Source organism: Dryobates pubescens, chromosome 11 (assembly GCF_014839835.1).
Source record: "Dryobates pubescens isolate bDryPub1 chromosome 11, bDryPub1.pri, whole genome shotgun sequence".
In the NCBI taxonomy this organism is placed as follows: Eukaryota; Metazoa; Chordata; class Aves; order Piciformes; family Picidae; genus Dryobates; species Dryobates pubescens.
Window position 1 is genome coordinate 29,307,350 of NC_071622.1, and position 26,714 is coordinate 29,334,063.

The following is a 26,714-nucleotide window of genomic DNA, read 5'->3' on the forward strand; positions in this document are numbered from 1 at the left end:
GATTTTCCAGTTTAGTTTCTAAGTAAACTCATTGAGCCAGTATTTACTCAACCCTACTAAAAATATTCTAGAACAATTAGGTTATTCATGGAACTGTGATCATCCTGGAGTGTTTGCACTGAGTCATCATTCCTGCAGTGTTTTCTCATTGATGGAAATGTGTGCATAGCTCTTCAAATAAGCTTAAAAAAGAAGCACGTGCAGCCTCTGGAGGGCACTTACAGCACTTGTATACCTTTGTGGGAAGTTGGTAAGGTTCTTAACAGTTCAGCTCTGAAAGGTTTGATGGTTTTTTGCTTTGAATGGTAGACCAAGATATGTAATAGCTGATAACATTATTAAACACTTCCAGTGTTTAAAAAAAGCAGGATAAGATTGTGCTTTTGGAGGATTTGTGTTTTCCTTAGGGAAATTCATTGGAGTTTCACTTGTGGAGCTGAAGTTTATCTGACTGTAGTAGGGAACAAAATCCAGGCTCTGGCCTCCAACAATGGGAATTTTGGGGCTGTAGAACTTGAAGAACTAGTTGAAAAATAAAAGAAAAAAAGTAGTATAGACACTGCAGTCCAAAGTACTTGAGTGGCTTGAGTTGTACAGGGTTTAAGATGAACAATTTTCTGTTGTTTTAGCTGTTTCTTACAAGAAGTCTTTCTCAGGTTAGTTTTAAATAGTTTTGAATTCTTCCTAACCTCATCATCCCCCAAATCTTTATTCTTAGTTTAGTCTTCAGAAAAATATAGGAAGTTACTCAAAAAGTAGCAATGACTAAGCAGCTGGAGATCAGACATTTTAGCAGGTCTGTACAACTTGAGAAGCTCCTGTGTGTCACCATGCTCTGCCTGTTCCTGAGCCAATATGTGATAACTCAGCTAGCTCCAGGAGCTCTGATGTCAGGTATTTATAAAGCACAGGTAACTGCCCAGCAGCTGAATGCCAGTGTCAATAAAGTCAGTTCACTACAAAACCCCATCCTTAGATGTCACAACAGTCATTGAATCATCATAGAATCACAGAATTGTTTCAGTTGGAAAAGATCTCCAAGATCATCAAGTCTAGTCATCAACCTAACACCACCATGGCCATTAAACCATGTCCCTAAGAACCATGTCCACATGTTTCTTGAATACCTCCAGGGATGGTGACTTCACCACTTCCTGGGCAGCCTGTTCCACTGCCTGACTAATCTCGCAGGAACAAAACTTTTCCTAACGTCTGACCTAAACCTCTCTTGGCACAATTTCAGGCCATTTCCTCTCATTCTATTACCAGATATTAGGGAGAAGAGACCAACTCCCACCTGCTTCCAACCTCCTTTCAGGGAATTGTAGAGAGTAAGAAGGTCTCCCCTGAGAGTCTTAAACTACCCTTGTTCCCTCAGCTATTCCTCACAAAGATTTGTGCTCTAGACCCTTCACCAGATTCTTTGCCCTTCTTTGGTCATTATCCAGCACCTCCAATGTCTTGCAGTGTGGAGCTCAAAAGCAATACAGGGCACAGAAAAGCAGAGAGGAGAAAACCTTCTGATATGATTAATCTGTAAGATTCAAGAGCTGTAGAAACCCTAAGGAGGGATCCTGCCTCAGAGAGCCGTTAGCCCAGTCAAGAAATGATGTATGTAACAAACATGATCCTGAAGATCTTTCATGCACCTGGGTGACCCTGAGTAAATGGGCTTTAAATGATTTTTATAGTAGGAATAAAGCAAAGAAAAAGGTCTCTAGGTTTTACAGAAAAGAGAAATTTTCATCATAGTTAGACGTCCCCTCTAAGAGTTAGGATCAGCTCTTAATGTTTTAATACCTTTATGAAGGCTTTGGCAAAATGGCTGCAATCACATTAAATAAATATTTAGAGGAGAACCTGGTGCCATTATTTCCATGGCTTGGGAAGCCTTTGCACTTCAGCAATTCATTTTATGGAGGTAAAAGTACTTTTGAGATCTGTTTGAGATAATTGGATAAGCTTTGCATACGTTTTGCATAGCATTTTAATAAAAGCTCCAGACACAAGTCCTTGGCTGTAAAGCTTCTGGCTGAAAGTTTTATTGCTAGAAATCTGAGTAGTGTTATCAAGAAGTTGCTGTTACCTGGAAGCATAAGGACTAGCAGTGTTTTTTTAACCAGTGTATGCCTAGCACGGTTGGTGGTGCTGCAGTGTTGTTTTCACGGTCACTGCCTTCTCCTCCCTTCATCCCTTCTATAGAGAACTGAACACTGTGACATGAGAGCTCCCCATGATGTCTGGCCCACCAGAAGGTTGCTTTCTCTTCTTTGCTTGTGTATTATATAGGGCTGGAGATGTCTTGTCTTGATTTCTGAAGACTATGTTCAGTGTCATGCCACTTCCTTTGCCTTTTAAAGCTCGGCAGCTTTGATGCCTGTCAGCTCCCCCATGCAGTGAGGCAGCTTCTGCCCTCACTTTGCACAGAAGTCTTATTTCACTGTTTTTGCATGGTGGTTACACTCCTGGTGTCCTACTGAGTTTTGGTATTTCATAGAATGGTTTGGGTTGATACCTAAAGATACCTAATTCCAAGCACCCTGCCATGGGCACCTTGCACTAGGACAGGTTGCTCAGGGCCCCAACCTAGCCGTGGACACTTCCAGTGTTGGGACATCCACAACTTCTCTGATCAACCTGTTCTAGCACCTCACCACCCTCACAGTGGAGAACTTCTTCCTTATGTCTAAACCTCCTCTCTTTCAGTTTAAAATTGTAGCCCCTTGTCCTATCACTACATAATTAATGAGAACTTGAAACCTCTATGTTTCCTCCAGTGCAAAACTGTTTCCTCCAGCAAAAACTGTGCGCCTCCAGTGCTTGTTGTTATGAATGCAGCTAAAGTCTCACCTGCTTGTAGGTCTCTAGCACCCTCTTTCTAGAGTGGCATCAAACTGGTGAGATGTCTCATTTGCTCCCAGCAGACCCAGCCCTAGCAGAAAAGGTGCTAGGAGAACTGCATGCTTGGTTTAAGCTTATCTCTGCTGTTCGGCATAAATCAGTCCTAACCATAAGACTGCCTTTAATATAGGGATCCTGTAGCCTGGCTTCACAAATACATTAAATCCTTCTCTTAAGTACTAATACTACTTAATAAAAGTTTTATGAGCAATGTACATTTTAAAGTAAATTTCCATATCCATTTTCATTTTAAAAGAACATCAAGGAGCAAATGTATTCATGCCAGAGCAAAGTAATTTAGTAGAGTCACAAAAATGGCACAGGCCCCTTCTGAAATAGTAAGAGAGCCGTTGATTAGGCAAAGGGACCAATGGGGATGAGATTCAGAAACTTAATTCACCATGAAGGACTTGAAAGGGAAGAAATTCCCATGTGCCAGCTAAGCATATTCCTCTGCCTGGAGGGGTGGAAAAGAGCTGTTTCATGATGCTGCCCTGTATAGCCTTCTGGAGATACAAAGATGGGCTACACTCTATAGGGGCTGACCTGGAGGAGTTACTTTTTCCTTCAAGGTCTCTTAGAGAATTCCTTAAGAGCAGCCTTATCCTGTGCCTGTGTAAATGGGAGTACCCATGGAGCAAATGGAGTTGGCATCAGAGCCAAGTCTTTGGTGGGATTTGTTTGCCAAAATGTTGATATCACAGAATCATAGAATGCATGGGGTTGGACAGGACCCTCAAAGGTTGCATTGTCCAACTCCCCTGCAGTCAGCAGGGACACCTCCAACTAGATCAGGCTGCCTAGGGCCACATCAAGTTTGGCATTGAATGACTCCAGGGATGGGGCCTCAACCACATCTCTGGGCAACCTGTTCCAGTATTTCACCACTCTCATTGTACAGAGCCTCTTCCCAATGTCCAGCCTAAACCTGCCCTGCTGCAGTTTCAAACCATTGCCCCTCATCCTGTTGCTACAGCCCTATCTAAATAGTCCCTCTCCAGCCATCCTGTAGGTCCCCTTCAGATATTGAAATGCTGCTATAAGGTCTCTCTGGAGCCTTCTCTTCTCCAGGCTGAACAGGCCCAACTCTCTTAGTCTGTCCTTGTAGGAGAGGTGCTTCAGCCCTCTGATCATGTTTGTGGCCCTCCTCAGCTGCTTCAGCAGATCCATGTCCTTCTTGTGTTGGGGACCCAAAGCTGGACATAGGACTCCAGATGAGGTTCCACCAGAGCAGAGTGTCAGAAAGCCAAGGGTAGCCCAGCTGCTCCTCCAGGAGAGTGACCCACTGCTAGCCCAGTGCAGGTGTTTTGGATCCCCACAGCATCTAAAAAGCTACCAGATGGCCTTCATCACTGAGCAACCAAATTACTGCCCTCCTGACAACTGAAAAAAGAGCCTCTTAGTTTTCAATCTGCCATTGCCAGCACTCTGTAGTGCCTGCTTTATTATGCTTAAAATGTTGTCCTGCTGTGCTCCTCACTGCAGTTCTCTATGCCCATCTGTTGTCTCTTGTCTCTCTGGGACAAGGAACAGTTGGAAACTACTTACAGATTGTGCTGAGATTCACTGAATAGTTCCCAGAGGGGGCAGAGGGGAAGGGAATGTTTTTTCCCTTGCCTTACAAGCCAGGGCTTGGTACAGAGTTGGTTGCTTCAGTCTTTTATCCCCAGCAGATAGAAGGCAGCAACATGAGCCTCTCACCTAGCCATCAGGCTGCCAGATAGCCTGTGGTGAGCATCCCTCTGGGCTCTTCTTGGATCCATAGGAGCCAGGATATCCAAAAGGGAGTGATGCTGGTCTGGTAGGCAGGGCTGTGTAGGAGATGGGTAGAGGATTTCCAAGATGACCTGCTAATGATGTATAATAATTGATACACTTGTTCAGGGGCAAAAGAAGGTATGTTTGCTTTGAATAATGGAGTCTGTTGAGGGGACTTTTTTGCCTTGAAATAGTGTTGTCTTTTTGTCCTTTTTTCTTAAAGGGACTTTCTGCAGGTATAAATTACAAACTCACAGAGCAGATGGGGGCTTGTAGTGGACAGTTTTGATAACAATGCATGTATCCAGCTTGTGCTTTGTTAACAGGAATTCAGCAGGGCTAAGAGGATGAAAACTATTGCAGAACTTTGCATCTCATCACTGCTTAAATTAATCATAGACCTAGAGAAGTGGAGCTGGAAGGGGCCACCAAGATCTGACCCTCCAGGTGAAGGCTGAAGCTGTCTATAAACCAATCTGGACAGGTGTCTGCCTCACTGGTCCTCAAAAGCTACCAGAAAGTGGAGCTTTCACACCCTCCCCAGGCAATTTGTTCTACTACTTAACTTGCCTTACAGTCAGAACATTTTCCCTCATATTTAACATAAATCTCCTGTGCTGCAATTTCATCTCATTATGTCCTGTCACATTCCTGTGGATGCAAGGATCACTTTATCACTTTGATCTCTGCAGCAGTTCTTTAGGTACCTAGGAGTGCTGTCATTGCCTGTGATCCCAGCCATTCCCTCAAAACATCAAAACATTCCACTTCTGGTTCAGTCTGGCCATCCCTGCTGTTTTCTAGAGCTCCTGGATATTCTTGCATCTCAGATGTGAGTTTTAGTTGATCCCCATCTTTCCCAAAGTGGTGTGGGATTTGGAGATACAATTCCATCTGAGGCCATGCAAGTATTTCATACCTCTTGAAGCTACAGAGGTTATAGAAATCATAGAATGGTTTGGGTTAGAAGTGACCTTGAAAATTACCTAGTTCTAACCCCGCTGGCATTGACGAGGTCACCTTTCACTGGACCAGGTTGCTCAAGGTGTCAGTCTTTTTGTCTTTTAGTTTAGTCTCCTTTTAGAGAAGAGATGTAACCTGAAGTCATCAGGATGTAAGAAGATTAAAAAAGAAGGAAAAAAAAGAGGAGGACAGCTCACAACAAGGAAGGCTTTTAACAGGGGCCAGCCTCTCTGCTGAACACATAAACACTTCTCAGTGCTTTTCTATTCATATTTCCTTTCCACTTTAACTTCTTAGGTTGTAGAATCACTGGTACATTTCCACATGTATTTTTCAAGTACACTTATAAACAGGAACTACTTCAAAATCTGATGGCAATTAGAAAAATGACTAATTTTGATGTCTGAAATAAGCAGTCACTATCAAATTGCTTGTGCACTAGTGTTGGAGAGAAGCCCATCTGGCTAATGGAAAATGTCAGCTCCTTCACTTTGACTGTTTCCATGGAGGTGTAAACAGCAGCATCAGTAAAATTGTGAACCCTCTCTTTCTCACATGGAGATGCTCACTTGATGCCTTTGTCTCTTGCAGGAATCTTCTTTATGTCTATCCTCAGAGCCTTAACTTTGCCAACCGTCAAGGATCTGCCAGGAATATCACTGTAAAAGTCCAGTTCATGTATGGAGAGGACCCAAGCAATGCTATGCCGGTGAGGAAGAGCTTTGTGCTCTGAATGCTCTTGTTGGTAAGGCAGAGCACACCTTGCAGTTGTAAAATCCCTGTGTTAAAGAAAACCTCCCTGAAACCCAAAGTAACAAGTTCAGAGCAATCTAAAATCACAGTGTTTCAGAACAAGGAGTATATCTGTATGGAAACTGCAAAGTAACCATGTTGTAGCTGGTATTTTAACCTGAGATGTTGGCAGTGGACACACTTGTGTTTGGACCAGAATCTTTACTTCCACACCAGAACAATTAAAAGGAAATGGTTATATAACCCCTACCTTGAATACTCCATCCATTCTGCTATCCCCATCATAAGAAAGACACAGAGCTGTTGGAGTGAATCCAGAGGAGGGCCACAAGGTTAATCCAAGGGCTGAAGCACCTCTGCTATGAGGATAGGCTGAGGGAGCTAAGGTTCTTCAGCCTGGAGGACCTTAGAGCTGTCTTCCAGTACCTGAAGGGATTCTATAGGAAGGCTGCAGAAGGACTTTTTATAAGGGTGTCTAGCAATAGGACAAGGGGGAATGGTTTGAAGCTGAGGGAAAGTAGGTTTAGACTGGATCTTGGCCGGACAGTCTTTGGTATGAGGGTGGTGAGACATTGGAATGGGTTGCCCAGAGTGGTTGTGGATGCCTCTTTCCTGGAGGTGTTCAGGGCCAGGCTGGATGAGGCCTTGGGCAGCCAAGTCTAGTTGCAAGGCATCCCTGCCCATGGCAGAGGGTTGGAAGAGGTGGTCTCTGAGGTCCCTTCCCACCTAAGCCCTTCTGTGATTCTGTGACCAGAAGTGATGAGCACTTGGTGGAGGGGGGTGTAGGGGGGTAGGTACATTCATGGTCTTCAGCCATACCTGTGTGTATTTGTAACTGGGAGTATTAAGATAGGGAACATTTCAGTGACTAAGTAAAACTTCAGTAGTGAAGGTGCTTGTAACCAGCAAATGTAACTCTGCACAGCTGCACAGTCTCATGAGTGGAGCTGTAAATAACTCTGTGGGATTAGGAAACAAATTCTGGGCACATTTTATAGGGAGATGTTGATGTTTGTGTTCTTTTTTGCAGGTCATCTTTGGCAAATCTAGCTGTCCTGAGTTTTCCAAAGAAGCATACACAGCTGTAGTGTACCACAACAGGTAAAACACCAGACATGGTCCCATGTGGACAGTGTGATTGCACCCAAAGGAAGTTTTACCAGTGTGAATGTGCTGTAAATCCCCAATCACTCTCAGTGTTAATTATTTAACAGTGGATATCTGGATAGCACAACATCTGCCCTGTTATTTGGCACTGTCCTTAGAGTTTTGTTGGAGTCTTTGTTTGCTGTGGTACAAATCAACATTGTGGAGGGACTGTGATCCTCAGCACGTAGCCCAGCTCAGCAGATGATTTAAGTACAAGCTTCATGTTAATCAGGAAGATTTATGTTTGAAACTCAGGTTAGCATGTGCTGCAGTGCTTTGCTGGAGCCTTTTAGGTGTTAGTTATAGATTGGAAGTACTAGGTCTTGAAAATATTCCAGAGCAGCTGGGGTATGGAGTGCTGATTCTGGCCTTAATGTGTTGGTACTCTTCATAGCCATAAAGGGAGAGAGATACTTGTCCTGCACTTGGGGGTTGTGACCATCTCCACCTTGAGACAAGAGTTTATAGCTCATGGGGAGCAGTACAGCTCCGAGTGCTTGTGTGTGGAGGGGGCTGCTGCTTCCATTTTATCTGGACTGTAAAAGCATACCTGAAGTTTTTCCAGACCTTGGTGATCAGAAAGTAAAACTTTAATTCAATAGGATAGTCTATATACTTCCTCCCCTCCACACACTTGAAGGATTCAGTCAAGTGTAGGATGAAACAAGCTGCCCCAGAGAGGTCGTGGAGTCTCCTTCTATGGAGACTTTCAAAACCCACCTGGATGTGTTCCTGAGCAATCTGCTCTGACTGTTGGACTAGATGATCTCTAGAGGTCCCTTCCAAGCCCGACATATGAGATTTAACACATCCAAGTGCTGGGTTCTGCACATTGGCCACAACAACCCCATGCAGTGCTACAGGCTGGGGTCAGAGTGGCTGGAGAGCAGCCAGGCAGAGAGGGACCTGGGGGTGCTGGTCAATAGTAGGTTGAACATGAGCCTGCAGTGTGCCTAGGCAGCCAAGAGGACCAATGGCATCCTGGCCTGCATCAAGAACAGTGTGGCCAGCAGGAGCAGGGAGGTCATTCTGCCCCTGTACACTGCACTGGTCAGGCCACACCTTGAGTCCTGTGTCCAGTTCTGGACCCCTCAGTTCAGGAAAGATGTTGACTTGCTGGAACGAGTCCAGAGAAGGGCAATAAAGTTGGTGAGGGTCTTGGAACACAAGCCCTATGAGGAGAGACTGAGGGAGCTGAGGTTGCTTAGCCTGGAGAAGAGGAGGCTCAGGGGTGACCTTCTTGCTGTCTACAACTACCTGAAGGGAGGTTGTAGCCAGGTGGGGGCTGGTCTCTTCTCCCAGGCAACCAGCACCAGAACAAGAGGACACAGTCTCAAGCTGCCCCAGGGGAGGTTCAGAATGGATGTTAGGAAGAAGTTCTACACAGAGAGAGTGATTGCCCATTGGAATGGGCTGCCTGGGGAGGTGGTAGAGTCACCATCATTGGAGGTGGTCAGGAGGAGACTTGATAGGGTGCTTGGTTGCATGGTTTAGTTGATTAGGTGGTGTTAGATGATAGGTTGGACATGATGATCTTGAAGGTCTCTTCCAACCTGGTTTATTCTATTCTGTGATAGTAAATCACACTGTTTGTACTGATGACTCAGCTGAGATTCTGGTCGCTACACAGATCACCTGATTTTCATGAGGAAATCAAGATTAAGCTGCCAGCCACCTTAACTGATCACCACCACCTGCTTTTTACTTTCTACCACGTCAGTTGCCAACAGAAACAAAACACTCCCCTGGAGACTCCTGTGGGGTACACGGTGAGTGTCTTCCAGCCTTTATGTTTTCCAGCAGAGAATGTTCTCATAATGCATGTGTTCGCAGTTTGGTCAGCATTACTGTCCACTCATACTGCCATGGGAGAAGTTGAGAATTTGGCAGTCAAGCCTGCAAAGTTCAGGAAAGGTTTAAGAAGTGCATGGTTTTGGTTTTTCTCTGTTAATTCCTTCTCTTTGCAGTGGATCCCCATGCTTCAAAATGGACGATTAAAGACTGGGCAGTTCTGCCTCCCTGTCTCCTTGGAAAAACCACCACAGGCATACTCAGTGCTTTCTCCAGAGGTGAGTTGTGCTTTCTGCTGAAAATCATCTCTCTTAAAAAGTGAGAGAATGTCTGTGTGTATACATGTGTGATTGTGTGTGCATGGGAGGATCTTAGAGCTGCCTTCTGACACCTGAAGGAAGCCTACAGCAGGGCTAGAGAGGGACTTTTCGTAAGTGTGTTTAGCACTAGGACAGGGGGGGAATGGTTTGAAGCTGAGAGAGACTAGGGTTAGACTGGATCTTAGGAAAAAGTTCTTCAGTACAAGGGTTGTAGGACTCTGGAACAGGCTGTCCAGGCAGGTTGTGTCTGCTTCTTCCCTGGGGGTGTTCAAGACCAGGTTGGATGAGCAGCTGAGTCTAGTTGAGAGGTGTCCCTGCCCATGGTGGGGGGGGTTAGAGTAGACGATCTGAGCTCCCCTCCAACCTGAGCCATTCTATGATTCTGTGTTAATCTGCAGGTTCCACTCCCTGGGATGAAGTGGGTGGATAACCACAAGGGGGTTTTCAATGTTGAAGTTGTGGCTGTGTCATCCCTCCACACTCAGGTAAGTGTTAAGAGCAGTCATTGTAGCAAAGTTTGATAGTTTCTTGACAGCTAAAGCACTGTCAGAGCTGAAACCATGGAAAGTGTAATAATTGTGGTGAAATGGCAATCTCATTTTCAGTTCTGAGCCAGTATACCTGTTACTCCACATGCTGCTGTGAGTATATTTGTGAAGTTCTGCTTAAAAAAAGTTCTGCCTCTGTTGCCAGGAGGTGAATGAGCAGCAGTGTTTTCAAACCTCAAGCACCTGTGTTGAATACAACAGATCTAAAGAGGGTGCAGACATATGACATGTGCTTGTTCTTCCTTTTCCCCTCTGCCTCTTTTGTTTCTCCAAGTATTTTTCATCTGGAAAGAAATTCACAGAATGGTTTGAAGTGGAAGGAACCTTTAGAGCAGGGACATCTCCAGCTAGATCAGGATCATTTTAACTGATGATTTCAACTTTTATTAATTCCCAGTATGTCATTTGATGGGGTTTTTTTGTATGGTTTATTTGTGTTGCAAACAGTAACGTGATTTTAGTGCCTTTTGGCCTGGTTTTCTAAGAATACAGTCTGTGGGTCTGCTAGTTTTACTCTTGACAACTTCTGAACATCGGTTGATCTCAGTTGAATTAGATTAATAGGTGAAACTCTCAGAGATGTTGAGTTTCTATTAATTTTTGAGATTAAATGGCTAGAAGACTGAAGAAGAGAATCCATCCATAAGTTACAAGTCCATAGCTCTTGTGAGACCCCCACCTTGAATACTCCCATCTGTTCTGGTGTCCCTATCATATAAAGGACACAGAGCTGTTGGACTGAGTGCAGAGGAAGGCCACAAGGATGAAGTACCTCTGCTGTGAGGACAGGCTAACAGAGCCGGGGTTGTTCACCTAGAGAAGGTGGACTCTGGGAGGATCTTAGAGCTGCCTTCCAATATTTGAAGGGATCTTACAGGAAGGCTGCAGAGGGGCTTTTCATAAGGGTGTCTAGCAATAGGATGAGGGAGAATGGCTTTAAGCTGAGGGAGAGTAGATTTTGACTGGATCTTAGGAAGAAGTTCTTCAGTATGAGGGTGGTGAGACTCTGGAACAGGTTGCCCAGGAAGATTGTGGATGCCCCCTCCCTAGGGGTGTTTAAAGTCAGATTGGGTGAGGCCTTGGGCACCCAAGTCTAGTTGGGAGCGGCTAGTCTCTGAGGTTGCTTTCAACCAAGCCATTCTATGATTACTTTTGGATCTTCTTGCTGTTTGTTTGTTTTATTTTTTCCCCTTGTGTGTAGGACCCTTATCTTGACAAGTTCTTTGCACTTGTCCATGCTCTGGATGAGCACATGTTCCCTGTGCGAATAGGAGACATGAGAATTATGGAAAACAACTTGGAAAATGAACTGAAGAGCAGCATTTCAGCTTTAAATTCCTCTCAGCTGGAGCCGGTAGTGCGATTTCTTCATCTCCTGCTTGACAAACTGATTCTTCTGGTAGTAAGACCTCCTGTCATTGCAGGCCAAATAGGTATTCTATTTAAGTTTTATAGAGAATTACATAGCTGAAAGTTTGATATGTCCAGTTTTATCATGCTTATGTAGAAATGAAAAAGTCCATTTTTATGCTGGATTTTAGTGCTGCTCATATACCATGTGTCTTCAAAATAAAACATGCTGGTGTCCAGCTCAGTGGTGATGCACACAGGAGCAATTGTTACTACAAAGGCTTCCAAGAGTGACTAGTAATTTGGTGTCCACACTGAGACACCAGAAAGGGGCCTGACTTTTCATAAGCTGGATGCTCAGCATTTTCATAGTACTGGAGCCTGCTGGAGTGTCTCCATACTGACATTCAGAAGCTAAGAATTTCAACCTTAGTAGTCACCTTGGAAAATCTTGAAGTAGGTAAGGTAAGAAGGTAGAGATGCTGTGTGTTCCTCTAGCTGTTGTGGATCTGAGACTGAGTAATTACTGATCGGCATGAATAATCTCTCCTTTTGCTCCCTTTTATGGGCTGTGTTCTGGTAGTACAAAGAATCTCTGGTGGAAGTCAGGTTTAAAGCCTTTACTGTGCTCTTGTGAGACCTCATTTCAAATACCATGTCCAGTTCTGGGGTCCCCATCATAGGAAGGACACAGAGCTGTTAGAACAAGGAAGGCCACAAAGATGATCCAAGGGCTGGAGCACCGCTGCTGTGAGGATAGCCTGAGGGAGCTTGAGAGTTCAGCCTGGAGAAGACTCCAGGGAGACCTTAGATCTGCCTTCCAATACCTGAAGGTAGCCTGCAGGAAGGATGGAGAGGGACTTCTCCTAAGGATGTCTAGCAGTAGGACAAGGGGGAAAGATTTGAAGCTGAGGGGGAGTAGTTTTAGTCTGGATCTTAGGAAGAAGTTCTTCAATGGGAGGTTGGTGGGACTCTGGCACAGGTTGCCCAGGGAGTTGTGGGTGCCTCTTCCCTGGAGGTGTTCAGGGCCAGGTTGGATGAGGCCTTGAGCAGCTGAGTCTAGTTGAGAGGCATCTCTGCCCATGGCAGGGAGGTTGGGATAGACGGTCTCTGAGGTCCTTTCCAACCTAAGCCATTCTATGATAATAAAATGATTCTATGATAATAGCAGTTGGGAGGTTGGACATGATGGACTGTAAGTATCTAAAACTGCTTTATAACCAGCAGTCATTTATTTTAGAAAGGTTATTGTTCTGGGGAAGAATTTTGCTTGAATTTTTCTTTAGTATTTTAAAGCGCTTCAAGTGTTCTGTATTGGTTTAATTTGTCAGTATGGAGCATTGAGGACATTATTGGCCAGGTTTTGAAAAACTTAAGATTTCCAGTCTGCAGCTGCTGTCTGCTTCATCCCTAATTTGTTTAGAATATCTACCTTGGTCCATGGGTATATTTCTCTACTCATTTTTAGAACAGATTAATTTTTTTCCCTCCCAAAATGGAATGGAATTGTTCTTTTTGACACAGTTTATATTTTGGCCAAGGCTTAATTGGAGGAAATAATTAACTGAGAAAAGTATGATAAATATCCAAAGGATATTATCCATCAATTAAACAAGGACTTGATCTTGGTTTTTCTGCATTTGATGATCAAAGTTGGGCTGATTCCAGAAATCAGACCTAAATTCATTACGTTTTTAATAATAAACATGGAAGCTTATCACTGCAACACCTGTCCTCCCGTGGAGCTGTTTATTAGACCTATTTCAAACACCAGGTTCAGTTTTTCATGAGAAACACTTGCTATGCTCTTAAGCTTCACCATTTATCCTTCAGAAGGTGGATGAAATACACATTTGGACTTGCTCATGGGTACTGCTGCAGTCTAAAAACAAACTCCTCACTTTCAGTTAACCTGGGCCAAGCATCTTTTGAAGCGATGGCATCGATCATAAACAGACTTCACAAGAACTTGGATGGAAACCAGGACCAGCATGGCAGAAACAGCCTTCTCGCTTCTTATATTTATTATGTTTTTCGCCTGCCGAACACCTATCCCAACTCACCATCACCAGGTAGCTCTTTCTTTTCATTTTATTTCAAGTCACAGTTTGTTAGAAGCAGAGCAGAAATTGCTTGCTGGCAGGTGCTCCTGAGCTCCAACTGCATGGCTGGTTCCCTGCCAAGCCCTGTTATTAACTTTCTCTCTGATCCACCATAGCCATTTCCAAGATGAGTTTAATTACAGATAACGGCGGCAGAGATTTAACTGTTTGAAGCTCTTAAAATAAAAATCTCACCACTGAGAGACTGTGAGGCTAAATCATGACAAAATACTCAGTTTGGAGTTTTCTTTTCCGTGGTGCCTAGACAGATGTGATACACTCTTGGCCTGTCCTGCTTCCCAGCCTCCTTCACTAAAACTTTTGGACTTTGATCTGGTTCCAGCAAAAGCTGATACACTGGTTGAGGAGTGTGAGATTCTTGGAAACACATGTGTAGGTACAGGAGGGAAAGAAAAGAATTCCAGCCCTTGTGAGAGCAAGGGATATAGCAGCATGGGGAAGAGATGGTGTGAATGACAGCCACAGAAAACTGGGCTTTGGAAGGACTGTTGTGAACAGCACTTGCTTCTTGCATGGAGTGGAAAACATCTGGGAGGGATTGGGAAGGTTATGTGGCAGAAGCAGGAAAGTGATTGTTCCTCTGTACTCAGCACTGTTGAAGCCGAACCTTGAGTACTAGCTTCCTTTTTTGGGTCCTCACTATGAGAAAAATATTAGGGTGCTGGAGTGGGTCCAGGGAAGGGCAACAGATCTGTTGAAGGGTCTGGAGAACAGGTCTGGTGAGGAGCAGCTGAGGGAACTGGGGTTGCTTAGTGTGGACAAAAGGAGGCTGGCTCTCAACAACTCCCTGAAAGGAGGTTTCAGCCAGGTGGTGTTGTTTTTTTCTCCCCTGGTCACAAGTGACAGGATGAGAGGAAATGGCATCAGGTTGCACCAGGGGAGGTTTAGGTTGGACATCAGAAGAAACTTCTTCACCGAAAGGCTTTGCTGCACCAGGCTGGTGTAAAGCAGCATGGGATCAAGGCTGTGTTAGTCTAACAAGAGTCATGGTTTAATAGGATTTTCTTTCATACACCACCACAGGCCCTGGTGGCTTAGGGGGATCAGTGCATTATGCCACCATGGCTCGATCTGCTGTCCGACCAGCAAGCCTTAACTTGAACCGCTCGCGGAGCCTCAGCAACAGCAACCCAGACATATCTGGCACCCCCACCTCTCCTGACGATGAAGTTCGCTCCATCATTGGCAGTAAGGTACATGTGAACTCCTGGGGGGCTTGACAGGAATTTCAGCATCTTGTATTTAACCCTTAAAGAAAGAAGAGGGAAGGGTTTGGTGTTGGGTTTTTTTCCCTATGAAAGTTATCCTTACTAATGGCCCTTCCCCAGACTTTCTCTGGCAGTTGCTGATAACATTACTGAATCTCATCTCCTTCAAAATACTTGCTGATCTCTCTGACTTGCTGGAGACTACCCTGGCAGTGTTACTTCCACAAGTGTGGTGGCTTGGGTCAAGAGTCCTTCTAGACATGTCTCCCCAAGACCAGTAGGACAAGACCGTTTTTACTACCTCACTTTTCACATGGCCAGCAGCTGTATCCTCTGATTATCTGTTATGTCTCCCCAAACCTTGCATCCTCTACCTTGCTACCCTGTGATCCACTCTTACCTCCCAAATCAGAACTCTCTCTTCTCCTCTGGATTCAGCACTAACAGCTGCTCAGATGGTTTCTCTGCTGCTCATGTCCAGAGCATGGGGCAGAGAGAGCATTTTGGATGGTCAGTCAGTGAGCCATGGTCCTGCAAGCTGAGCTACAGTGTGGCTCTGGTGTGGTAGCTCTGCACTCACACTTTCTCCCCTCATCTGAAAGTGACTTTCCTGTGTGGGCACATTAGTACAGTCCTGATGTGAGCAGTTCAGTTTTGTGCCTGAAGTAGGTGACATGAGCCAGGACAAATCTGCTCTATTGGTAATTCCCTTCCTTGAGAGGATTCCTTAAGCTTGTTTGAGGGTCTCCCATTTAATCTTCAAACTGTGACAATGTACACCAAGACAGTAAATTTTCCCACCCATGACTTTTCATTCTTCCAGCACAGATGAATTCCTAAGCCCTTTCAGAGAACTTTTATGTTAGATCCTTTGAAAGATGAGTGAGCAAGTTTGTTAATAAAGCCATCAGTTTGACCAGACAGGCTTGACAATGGTTGGTACTGGGTTTTATAAGAGCAAGAAAAACAATGTTTCAGAAGGAGATTAGCAATTTTAAGTTAATAACAACATAAATTGCTGAGTAGATAAGAGGCTGAAGAAGTGTGGGTAGGCAAGTAATTATTTTTTACATCAAAGTTGGGGCTTAAAAGCCTTAAAATATTTTAAAGACCACTTCAGTATCTTGCTAATTAAAGCACCCTGACCTTTTGTGAAATGCCATAGGCACTAATGTGCATGTGGAATTTACACAGGCTATCAGAAGTTTAACACGTGCTGGCTTAGTGAATAATGTCACAATACAAAATGAAGAGAGATTTTCTTCTAGAGATGTACTCCAGGCTTTAAAGAAAAAACTGTTCTCTGAATGATTATGGAGGGAAAAGTTTCTGAGCATCAGAAATTAAGCTCAGTATGACTATACAGACTTTTGGAATATCATTATTTTTGCTTGTTAATATCAATGGACAAAAATCCGACACATCTGGAGACCTTGAAATTAATAAAAAGGAGCAAAAATTCCTATTCTGTTTTGCCAAGTAATAGTTTAAGCACAGATATACAAGTAGGGAACCTGCACTTCAAATTCTGTGCAATCTAGAATCTATTATGGGAGGCTTTCTGCTTTAAAAAAGCACCAAACAGTGTTTTGTTGTTTGCTGGAATTCCTGAAAGATATTTCTACAGGTGTTAAATGTGCTTTAAGTCTCCTTTTTATCATCTTCTTACTGAATTTTGACAATTCAATTAGTCATCCCCTTCACAGGATTTGGAAGATTAGAGGAGATTTTAGGTCTGTCACTCATTTTGCTTTCATTGGTGAATTGAGGGCACGTCAATTTTATTCTCTAAAACAAATGTATTAAGTGTCTAGAAAGACCTATGCTGAGATATGGTATTGGAGATGTGCTGGAACACAACAACAAAACAACAAAAAAACCCCAAACAAACAAAAAAACAGAAAAGATTGTGGAGTTTTCACAAACCTCTTTAATGTTCCTGCCCAGATCCAGCTGCAGGCTGAACCCCAGGGAAAGACCAGAATTTAATGGTGGTTTTGTATACTTCTGAGTGGCTCTGCCAAGCAAGAAGAATCTCTTTTAATCTTTTACATTTTCCAAAGAGGGAAGCATATTTTGCTTTTCTGACTTCTGCAAACTGATTCTTGCTTCTGCAAACACAGTACATGTTTAACTTTATCCTCCAAACCAGAGTGACATGACTAGACAGCCTGTGAGCAGAAATGTGAGTGTGATAAAGACCTGGTTTTTACAAACCACAAGCTTAGTTCAGCATTCTGCAAAGTCCTCTCGACTTTAATTCACCCTGAGGAAAATAAAGCATGTTTATGGGGCTGAGCAGGGCAGAAAGCTTTGATTTATTTCTTCCAAAAAGTAATTGAGATTAAAACACTCTCCTTATGTGTGTTGGGTATTTTTTTACTTTTATTGGACATCTTGAGCAAAATTACAGCATTGCTGTACTCTGCATAGAGGATAGCTCAGTGGATTAATGGGTTGAATCCCAGCTTACAGCTCTCATGCTGGGTTCAGCCTTGGGGTGGGTTTTTCTTTTGCTGAGAGAAAGAGATTGTTAGGCTTGGTGGACTTTGCAGCTGTGATGAAATGGGCTGCACCTTGGATTCATGTAATGGGAAAAAGCCCTAAGCTGGCACAAAAATCTAGGATGAAAGCTCTTAAGCAAGTGAGGGTCAAAAACTGATGTGAGGAATTTATAAGGACCTGCTTTCTGGTTGTGGCATTACAAAACTGCCACCATCAGAGCTGGTTCCTGAGACCCAGGAAAATCCCCTGCATCCCACTGAATGTTCCTGACTTAGAAGCAGCCTGGGTAACAATCACAAGTTTAAATTTTTTCCTTTTCTTCTTTTTTGAGCATCTTGAGAGAAGGGAGTGGAGAGAGAGGAGAGATCTACAGTAATTTTTCCTCTATGATCCATTGCAGGAGTAGAATTTGGAGTACAAACTAAATTGAGCTTTTAAAAAGCAGGATGATTTTTCAAATATTTTGCTTGGCCAAGCAGGTTGGTTCCAGAAAAGGTATGTGCTCTTTTCTCTCTTTGCCACACTGCCCAGAGAGAATACCCAAGTGTCCATGGGAAATCCTGTTCACAGGGTTATTCTACCAGTGGTGCTGGATTTTTATTCCATGAGTAGGATACCCTGTGAGAGCTGTCAGTCAGATTTCTCGAGCATCTCTTAGGAGGAGAGGTAGAGAGACCTGGGGCTGTTTAGCCTGGAGAAGAGCAGCCTGAGAGGGAATCTTCTCAATGCTCAGCAAGAGCTTAAGGGTGGGAGGTAAGAGGACAGGGCCAGACTCTTCTCAGTGGTGTCCAGTAACAGGACAGTGGGCAGTGGGTACAAACTGGAACTTAGAAGGTTCCACCAACACATAAGGAAAAAATTCTTTATTTTGAGGCTGACAGAGCCCTGGAGCAAGATGCCCAGAGAAGTTGTAGAGTCTCCTTCTCTGGAGAGATTCCAAACCCTCCCGGACATTGTGATCCTGAGTGGCCTGCTGTGGGTGCTCTGCTTTAGCAGAAGAATTGGACTGGATGATCTCCAGAGGTCCTTTCCAGCCCCTGCTATGCTGGGACTCTTTTTTTTTTCTTTTTTTTTTTTTCCCAGTTTCTCAGCATTTCTGTAAGAACTGTAGGAGCTTATAAACTGTGGGCTATCAAGCAGTCTACCCTAAAAGTGCTGGAAACCTCAAAGAACTTCCTTTGTGGTTTTCACATCCATGCACCAGCTTTCCTCTGTAACACTGAGCCACAGCTGACTCCGTAAACTGAAGTGAACAAATTGAAACTGCTCAAAGTAAGAGTGACTTTTTCAAGAGGAGGATAGTTTTTGAATGTGCAGCATTACAGACAGGACAGGTTAGACCAGAACTGTCAACAGTATTGATTTGGAGATACAAAATAATCCTGGATTAAAATGTCTCAACAGACACCTGGAAGTTCAGCCTGCTTTAACAGTACTAACTGGTGACCTGTTTGTAGTGTTCCTGGTTTAATTGCTTTTAAGGACTAAACTTTGACTACTGTATGGCATGCAACATGTAATATTTCTTTCCTTTCCCAACTGCTTTCTATTACATGCCCAGGGTTTAGACCGCTCCAATTCCTGGGTAAACACTGGTGGTCCAAAAGCAGCCCCATGGGGATCCAACCCCAGCCCAAGTGCAGAGTCAACACAGGTGGTGTCTTCGGTAGAGGTTTTTCTGGCTTTGTTTTCCGTGGTGTTTCCCTGTAGATTATCTTCCTTTCAGTGTATACTCTGGTTTTGGTGGTTTGGTTTTCTTTGTTTATTTATTCCTTGAAAGCTTTATGAGTTTTATTTTGTGAATTAGCATCTTCTCCCCCACCACCTCACCACGCTGCATGAAAAACCCCAAAGTGTGTGAACGTGTCGCCTTCTTTCATTTCAATGGTTGCTGGTCTGTGAAATGTAAATGCTGTGACTGCTTTTCTTTTCTTTCTCTCTTAACACTAGTTTCAGCTTCAGGTGGAGCACCTTTCTAAGTGGGAACATTAAACACAGCTTCATGTCTGTCCATGTTTGCCATTTCTTTTGACGTTGTGAACCATTTTGCCATCTTCATCAAGCATTTAGTATTCATCATCAAGTAATCCTTCATGACTGTTTGAGTGGAATATTGTTAAACCAAAATTGATTACCACATGTAAAATTCCTTCTTCAAAACCTGTAAATTTGAGTGCTGGAGCCAGAGACTTGCTAGGGCCAGTCGTATCTGTTCTGTGTTGCAAAGTATGAAAACTTTACAGCAGCTTCAGTCAGAGTTAATTTATTTAGCCCCTGTTGCCTGCTGCTTTCCACTGCATGGTTGCTCTGAATGTACCTCTCAGCTGTACCTCCTTATCAGTCTTCCAGAAATATTTAGTCTGCATTCACTTGCACTCATGGCAAATTATTCCCATCAGAAACAGAACTTCAGTAACTTTCTCATTCCCTGTGCCAGTGTCAGCATCGCTGTGGGGTACATCCCCATGCACTTGTCCTCTGGTAGATTGAGAGGTATGGACTGAAATTCCAAGTGTTACCTCCTTGACCTATGCATGTTGATGAAATACAAGGATGAAAAAGTTTCATGCTTTGCAGCATTAAGTGTCTTTGTGCATAAGACCATGCAGATATTTAAACCAATTGGAAAAAACCCAGTGTCGTTTTGTTTCCACCCAACCCATCAATGATTAAGAATTGTGAGATCGCATATAAAGGTGTAGAGGCAGTAAAAAAAAAAAGCCTGCAGTTTGGCAGAGTATTTTTGTAAATGTACCTTGTCCTTGAGCTGCAAAAAAAAAGAAGCAAGCCAACAAACCCATCAACAGCAAACTTTAATGTCCTGTCATCATTCATTCATCTCCACTCCGTAGGCTACGGATCGAAGTTGTAATCGTATGTCTTCGCACACTGAGACGTCAAGTTTCTTACAAACATTAACAGGACGATTACCAACCAAAAAGGTAGATTTCAGTGAAGACAATTAATATTGTGGGGCAGGGAGGTCAAGTCTTTCTGAAAACAATGATGCAATCTATTCTTGTATTTGGAGCCTGATTTATTTATTTATTTCCACCCACCCACCCCGCTCCTGAGGTCGTTAGGAACTGCTGTTGCTTAGCACCTCTGAACATCCAGGCTGTAGTGAATGTGAAGTCTTCTGACAGAGTTGAATTGGGAAGAAATAAAATGATCAGGAGTAGCTTGTCTGATTTAATGTCCGTAATGCTTGCAGCCAATTTGTTACTGGCTTTCAAGAGAGATGAGTAGTACTGTCTAGACATGTAAATGGTACACCCTTGTGTGCAAAATTATAATGTGTTAGGTGGCCAGCATTCCAGATGTGTGCTGAGCTCAGTTATGTAGGGGCTAATCCAAAGTGGTTCCAGAAAGTGATTGGGAATGACTTTGAATCCCTCACGTGGAGGAGGTGAGAGCCTCCTAAACAGTGTCAGAAAGGCAAAGTGCCTGTTTCTCTGATGAAAATGTGAGCACTGGCAAGATGCAGTCTGTGCATTGGTCCTCCCAAGAAAAGAAATCAAAAAGCTGTTTCACAGCCCCACGTTTCACTCTGACTGTTTTAAGTCCTTTCTCACAGTAAATATACATCTTTATACAAATCACTTTATATGTCCGCTTTTTACTCCTTTTTCCTGCGAAAATCAGACCAGGCAGAAAGGTAGAATTTTAAACTAAACTAATTTGAGCACCAAATTTTTTTATTTTGCCTCTTTTTTTTCCTTTTTTTTTCCTCTTTTTTTTTGGGGGGGGGAGGGGGGTGGGGGCAGGGTGGGAGGGTGGAAAATTCTTTTGACATTTGAAATTCAATTTTGGAGCAAGATGCTGTAAAACGTTTTTCACATCCCATACCATAACATCATCCATCATTGTTGGCTGGGGATTTCTTTAAGGGCTGCCACCACTGCTGTCATGTTCCCAGTTACTTATTTTGCTTAACCTCATTGTTTGCCATACTTCCCATGGACCTTGCTGCCATTTCTCATGAGGACTATTTTGTTGAGCTGATCTCGAGGCTCAAGCTAACTCTGGGTTTGAATCTGTGTAGCTTTTCCATGAAGAGCTGGCCTTACAGTGGGTTGTGTGCAGCGGGAGCGTGCGAGAGGCAGCCCTCCAGCAGGCCTGGTTCTTCTTTGAGCTGATGGTGAGCAGACACCTTGCTTGTTCATAGACTCATTCAGGTTGGAAAAGGCCTTCAAGATCACTGAGTGGTTGGGTTCTAAAATGGCATTACAAACCCCATCACTGTTGGATGAGATTATTTCTGAATGACAATTTGGATGTGTTTTCACATCCATTTCCTAAGCTGCACTTGCAAAATGGATCTTCAGTGACTGTTAACACTCAAAATCTGCATCTGCCCGCTTGTTTGCGTGAAGCAAAAAGCTAGCAATGCCTTTTAGTTTACGTCTGGCCAACCTCCCTCTGTGTCTCTGACCTGCTTAAAAAGTCACCCCACATTCTATAGTGTCATTTAGGTTGGAAAAGACCATTAAGATCATTGAGTCCAACCATTAACCCTAATCTACCAAGTCCAACACTAAGCCATATTCTCAGGCACCATATTCTACATGGTTTTTAAACATATATAGGGATAGTGACTCAACCACCTCCCTGGGCTGCCTGTTCCAATGCCTGACAACCCTTTCAGTGAATCTTTTTTTCCTAATACCCAGCCCAAACCTCCCCTGGTACAGCTTGAGGCCATTCCCTCTTGTTCTGTCACTAGTTAGCTGGGAGAAAAGGCCAACACCCACCTCACTACAACCTTCAGGTAGCTGTAGAGAGCCATATTGTCTTACAGTTCATAGTTTAAATCACAGACAGCAACAACTGCAAGTGACTTTGTTGTAATTTATGTTGCTGTAGGTGAAGAGCATGGTGCATCATTTGTATTTTGCTGACAAACTGGATGCTCCCAGAAAGAATCGTTTCCCTGAGCGTTTCATGGATGATGTGAATGCTTTGGTCAGCACAATTGCTGGTGATATAGTCTCTCGGTTTCAGAAGGTAACAGCAAACAATTAAACTGAACCCCTTCCAAAGCTCAGGCACCAGACCTCCTGCTCTCTGTTTGCCAGTGCCTACAGCAGGGATTGTTTGAAAACATAACATGCTCTTCATTTTCTTTCCTGTTTTTCTCCTCCTCCCTAGGATACAGAAATGGTGGAAAGGCTCAACACCAGTCTTGCATTTTTCCTCAATGATCTGTTGTCTATCATGGACAGAGGATTTGTTTTTGGTCTTATTAAGACCTGCTACAAACAGGTGAATGCAGATAAATGTTATGACATCGCTGGGCACGGTAGCGTAGCCTATTACTCTAACTTCCTTTGGCCAGATGGCAAAATATGAATGCAGAATTCTGCTATTCAGGTCTTTTCAGAGCAAGCAAGGCATTCTCAGAGGTGATTTAGAGTTTATGCCTCTCTGATTACACTTTTAAATTAGAATTAGCAGTAACCCCCTTGAGTGAATGGACATGCAGCAGGAAGGAAGAATGATTCCCTCTGCTCACCACACTGAGAGTGATTGAATCACTCAAAAATCAAAGTAGGAGATTTTGAGCTCAGGCTGTTGTGATTTGTCAGCGTGTCTCTCAAGGACACATTGCCCTTATATGATCACATTGATCACCACGCTCACCTTCCATCCTTCTGAGGATGCAAGGTCTCCTTTCCCATGAAGAGGGCTCTTACATGATGTGTTTGAAAGCTCATTTGCAGCTTTGTGGCAAGAAAATCACCCTGAACCACAAAGTGTTGTTTGACTGCAAATGTCTGTGCTGACACTGTGTACAAATGAGTTGATGAAGTATTAGGAGCTTAGGCTTAGACTCATTTTTGCTACAGTCTAAAATATTTTAATTAAGGGGCAAGAACAGCAACAGCATTTGAATTATTGCCTACTGTTTATTAGCCAACCTACATCTCTGACCACACATCACCCTGTGTGGTCCTGCTTTTCACAACTCCCTCCTGAAATCAGAGGAATGTGGATATGCTATGTGCAGTGCATAGTGCATAGGCTGTCATATGCACCTTATATTGATAAGTAAGCCACTGGCTGGGACAGAGATGCCTCCTGCACATTGGAAGTTTTATCTGTAGCACAGAATTTACGTGACCATTAATTGATATCAAGCTCTTCACTTCTTGCTTTGGAAGTGTTTTTAGGGAGCAGTGGTGGGACAGGGCTGCTCATGCCACATTTATGCTCTCTTTTGTTCTTAACTGCAGTTTTTTGGGCTTAACTTGCCAGGTTTCTACAAAGCTGTATTCCCTATCAAATCCGAGTAACCTGGCATCTTTGAGGCTGGACTTCCTCCGTATCATTTGCAGCCATGAACACTACGTCACCTTGAACTTACCCTGCAGCTTGCTCACACCACCTGCATCTCCATCACCATCTGTGTCTTCAGCAACTTCTCAGGTATGCTGTGGCAAAGATCCTTTGTAGCCGAGCTTTGTTCTGAGACTTAACTCACAGGAGGCAGTTCTATCATCTGTCTTTTCAGTCTCTGCTTGTTAATATATTTTGGAAGTGTTTACTTAGAAATTAGTTTTTCCTTCCACATTGGTTTTACCTTCTTTTGATGCTTCAGTAATGAAAAAAAAAAGTATCCCTATCCTCATAGTGACTAAACTCTGTCCTTGTGGCCCTAGCGCCCTCCTGTATGAACATAAATGAGCTATTAAAGAAAATACCTTGTCCAGTGCTACCCTCTTCTTACAAACCACACTGCAGCTTATTCTTGGCCTACTCAGAATAATTAATTGGAATTAGCAAGTGTGCTGTTGAAGTGGATTAATTAGTGGCAAAATTACCCAAACTAAATCAAATTAAAGCTTTCTTTAGCCTGAATAAGAGCATCCATACATGAGTTAAAAGTTTAATCCACTTTCAGAGGTTATTTGGCTTAAGTTCCCTAAGACTTACCCTGTGGGTGGGAAGGCAATAACAATAAACACCATTAATAGGAGAGTTAGTGAGCATGGGTGTGGAGTAAGTAGATGTGGCTAGACTCAAATGAAAAAAGGGTAAAGGTAGCTTGTCTGAGACTGTCTTTAATTCTGAAAGCTGCTTCTCATGTATTTCATAAGCTTTGCCTCTGTGTTCCAAGGGGCTTCATTATGCAACTTCTGAAACTTGATTTTATTTTATTTTTTTTCTCCACAGAGTTCTGGGTTCTCCACAAATGTCCAAGACCAGAAGATTGCAAATATGTTTGAATTGTCTGTGCCTTTCCGCCAACAGCATTACTTGGCTGGGCTTGTGTTAACAGAGCTGGCTGTCATCTTAGATCCTGATGCAGAAGGGTAAACCTTTACAATTATTATCTCTTTTTTCCCCCAAGAATTTTGTGTAATTCCAAGCAAATGGTGGGTGCAAAACAAGTTCTGGCATGGGCAGAATTAATTCAAAAGTAAAAGGCTGCATCAAGAGGAGTGTGGCCAGAAGGGCAAGAGAGATGTTTCTGCCCTTTTACTCTGCTCTTGTGAGACCCCACCTCGAAGAGTGCATCCAGTTCTGGTGTCCCCATCATAAGAAGGACGCAGAGCTGTTGGAGTGAGTCCAGAGGAGGGCCACAAAGATGATCCAAGGGCTGAAACACCTCTGCTATGAGGATAGGCTGAGGAGGCTGGAATTGGTCAGCCTGGGGAGGAAAAGACTCCAGGAAGGCCTTGTAACTGCCTTCCAGTACCTGAAGAGATCCTACAGGAAGGCTGCAGAGGGACTTTTCATAAGTACTAGGACAAAGGGGAATTGTTTGAAGCTGAGGTGGGGTAGTTTTAGGCTGGATCTTAGGAAGAAGTTCTTCTACTCAGTACGAGGGACTCTGGAACAGGTTGCCCAGGGAGTTGTGGGTACCTTCTCCCTGGAGGTGTTCAAGGACAGGTTGGATGAGGCCTTGAGCAGCTGAGTCTAGCTGAGAGGTCTCCCTGCCCAAGGCAGGGAGGTTGCAGTAGATGATCTCTGAGGTCACTTCCAACCTGAGCCGTTATATGATGCTCCTGTGAGCTGCGAAGATAAGAAACCAGGTCTTTAAGAATCTTCTTTCTCTTCACCCCTCACATTTCTTCCTTCCTTAGCCCTGACTCTGTAAACATGATTTTAATCACATTTTTCCAGCTGAGAAGAAGGAAGAGAGCCCTGCCTGAGCCCCCAGCTGCCACAGTGGCACTGCTGGATCTCTAAGAGGAAAATAGGTTTTCTCAATTGTAACAAGAAAACAATTTTCAACATTTAGGAAATCTCTGTTGCTGGTGGGTTTAAATGCTACAATATATTTTGCCTGTGGTCCTGCCAGCTCTTTTTAAATATAAATTATGCATTGATGAGGCCCCTGTGGGTTACATAAATAGACAAATAGAGTCAAGCAAATAAAGTTTGTTGGTGGCTTGCTTGGCTTCTGCAGCAAATAATTTTCTGAAGCGGGAGTGTAGCCTGTAGCTCTGACATCCAGTCTGTTACTGGTGTTATTTAGGGCTATATTCTGCCTTGCTCCTTTAAAATGGGTTTCAATGGGAATTATTGATGGCTTCCACAGTCTTAAATTCTCTCACAGGCATTTTTCTCAAGGTGGACTCAGAAATATCAGCCAAGTCAACAAATGCTGATGATTCATGGTTAATTCTGTCCCTTTATCAAGAAGTCTCAGGAGTTAAACATTCATTTTGCTACCTATTGGAGAAGAAAGCAATGCTGTAAATGAGAATATTTTCTTGTATATGTATATAACACAGTGCAGGCCTGTTTGTTTGGCCTGAAATGGAAAAAACAGCAAATCTTTACCCACATCCACTGTCTGCAGAAATCCTTTTTGCAGCATAGAAACATCCTGCTCACTGGTTAGAAATCAGGTCCTGTCTCTGGCTGTATTTGCCCTTGTTCTTCACAAACTTTCTGTGCTCACCTACCTGCCTCTTGAGCTCTCTCACCTTGCTATTGTCAGCACTAAAGCCTGGACCAGGCTGCACAAAGGAGCCATCAGCATGATGTTGGTGGCATCCACTGGGGAAACAGTTCCTCTCTCAAACCTTGTCTAGGCAGAAGGAGCCACCTGATACCACTTCAGCTCTGGAGATGCGTTTTGGACAAATCTTCTGAATTTTGCTGGAGATACAAACCAGCAATGTACTTGGGGCTTATTGTTTTCCAGAATGTCTTATAGTTTGCAGCTTTTTAGCTGCTCTCAGGCTTCAACCTTCTGCATTTGCACTGGTAGATCCACCATATGATATATCCCAGTCTGTTCAGATCTGCTCTTCTTTTGCCTATGAAGACTTTCAACGTTCATTTAACAATCAACAGATTGTTAGTAGAGGTTTCAGATATACCTGTGAT

General features: G+C 43.5%; 1 protein-coding gene across 19 annotated transcripts in view; it reads left to right on the forward strand.

Annotated features, from left to right (window-relative positions):
• DOCK7 (dedicator of cytokinesis 7) overlaps positions 1–26,714 on the forward strand; it is a 120,304-nt gene that overhangs the window by 60,484 nt on the left and 33,106 nt on the right. For 10 of the 19 annotated variants that reach the window (XM_054165332.1, XM_054165339.1, XM_054165341.1 and 7 more), the window contains exons 15-29: positions 6,214–6,331; positions 7,406–7,476; positions 9,155–9,293; positions 9,492–9,593; positions 10,034–10,120; positions 11,385–11,616; positions 13,441–13,605; positions 14,680–14,849; positions 18,931–19,023; positions 20,222–20,311; positions 21,415–21,510; positions 22,236–22,376; positions 22,521–22,634; positions 23,628–23,798; positions 24,546–24,685. In XM_054165332.1, the coding sequence (XP_054021307.1) occupies positions 6,214–6,331; positions 7,406–7,476; positions 9,155–9,293; positions 9,492–9,593; positions 10,034–10,120; positions 11,385–11,616; positions 13,441–13,605; positions 14,680–14,849; positions 18,931–19,023; positions 20,222–20,311; positions 21,415–21,510; positions 22,236–22,376; positions 22,521–22,634; positions 23,628–23,798; positions 24,546–24,685 (1,929 nt within the window). Of the gene's footprint in view, positions 1–6,213; positions 6,332–7,405; positions 7,477–9,154; positions 9,294–9,491; positions 9,594–10,033; positions 10,121–11,384; positions 11,617–13,440; positions 13,606–14,679; positions 14,850–18,930; positions 19,024–20,221; positions 20,312–21,414; positions 21,511–22,235; positions 22,377–22,520; positions 22,635–23,627; positions 23,799–24,545; positions 24,686–26,714 lie in introns of those variants that run through there. The other 9 variants (XM_054165343.1, XM_054165344.1, XM_054165345.1 and 6 more) reach the window with 4 other exon arrangements.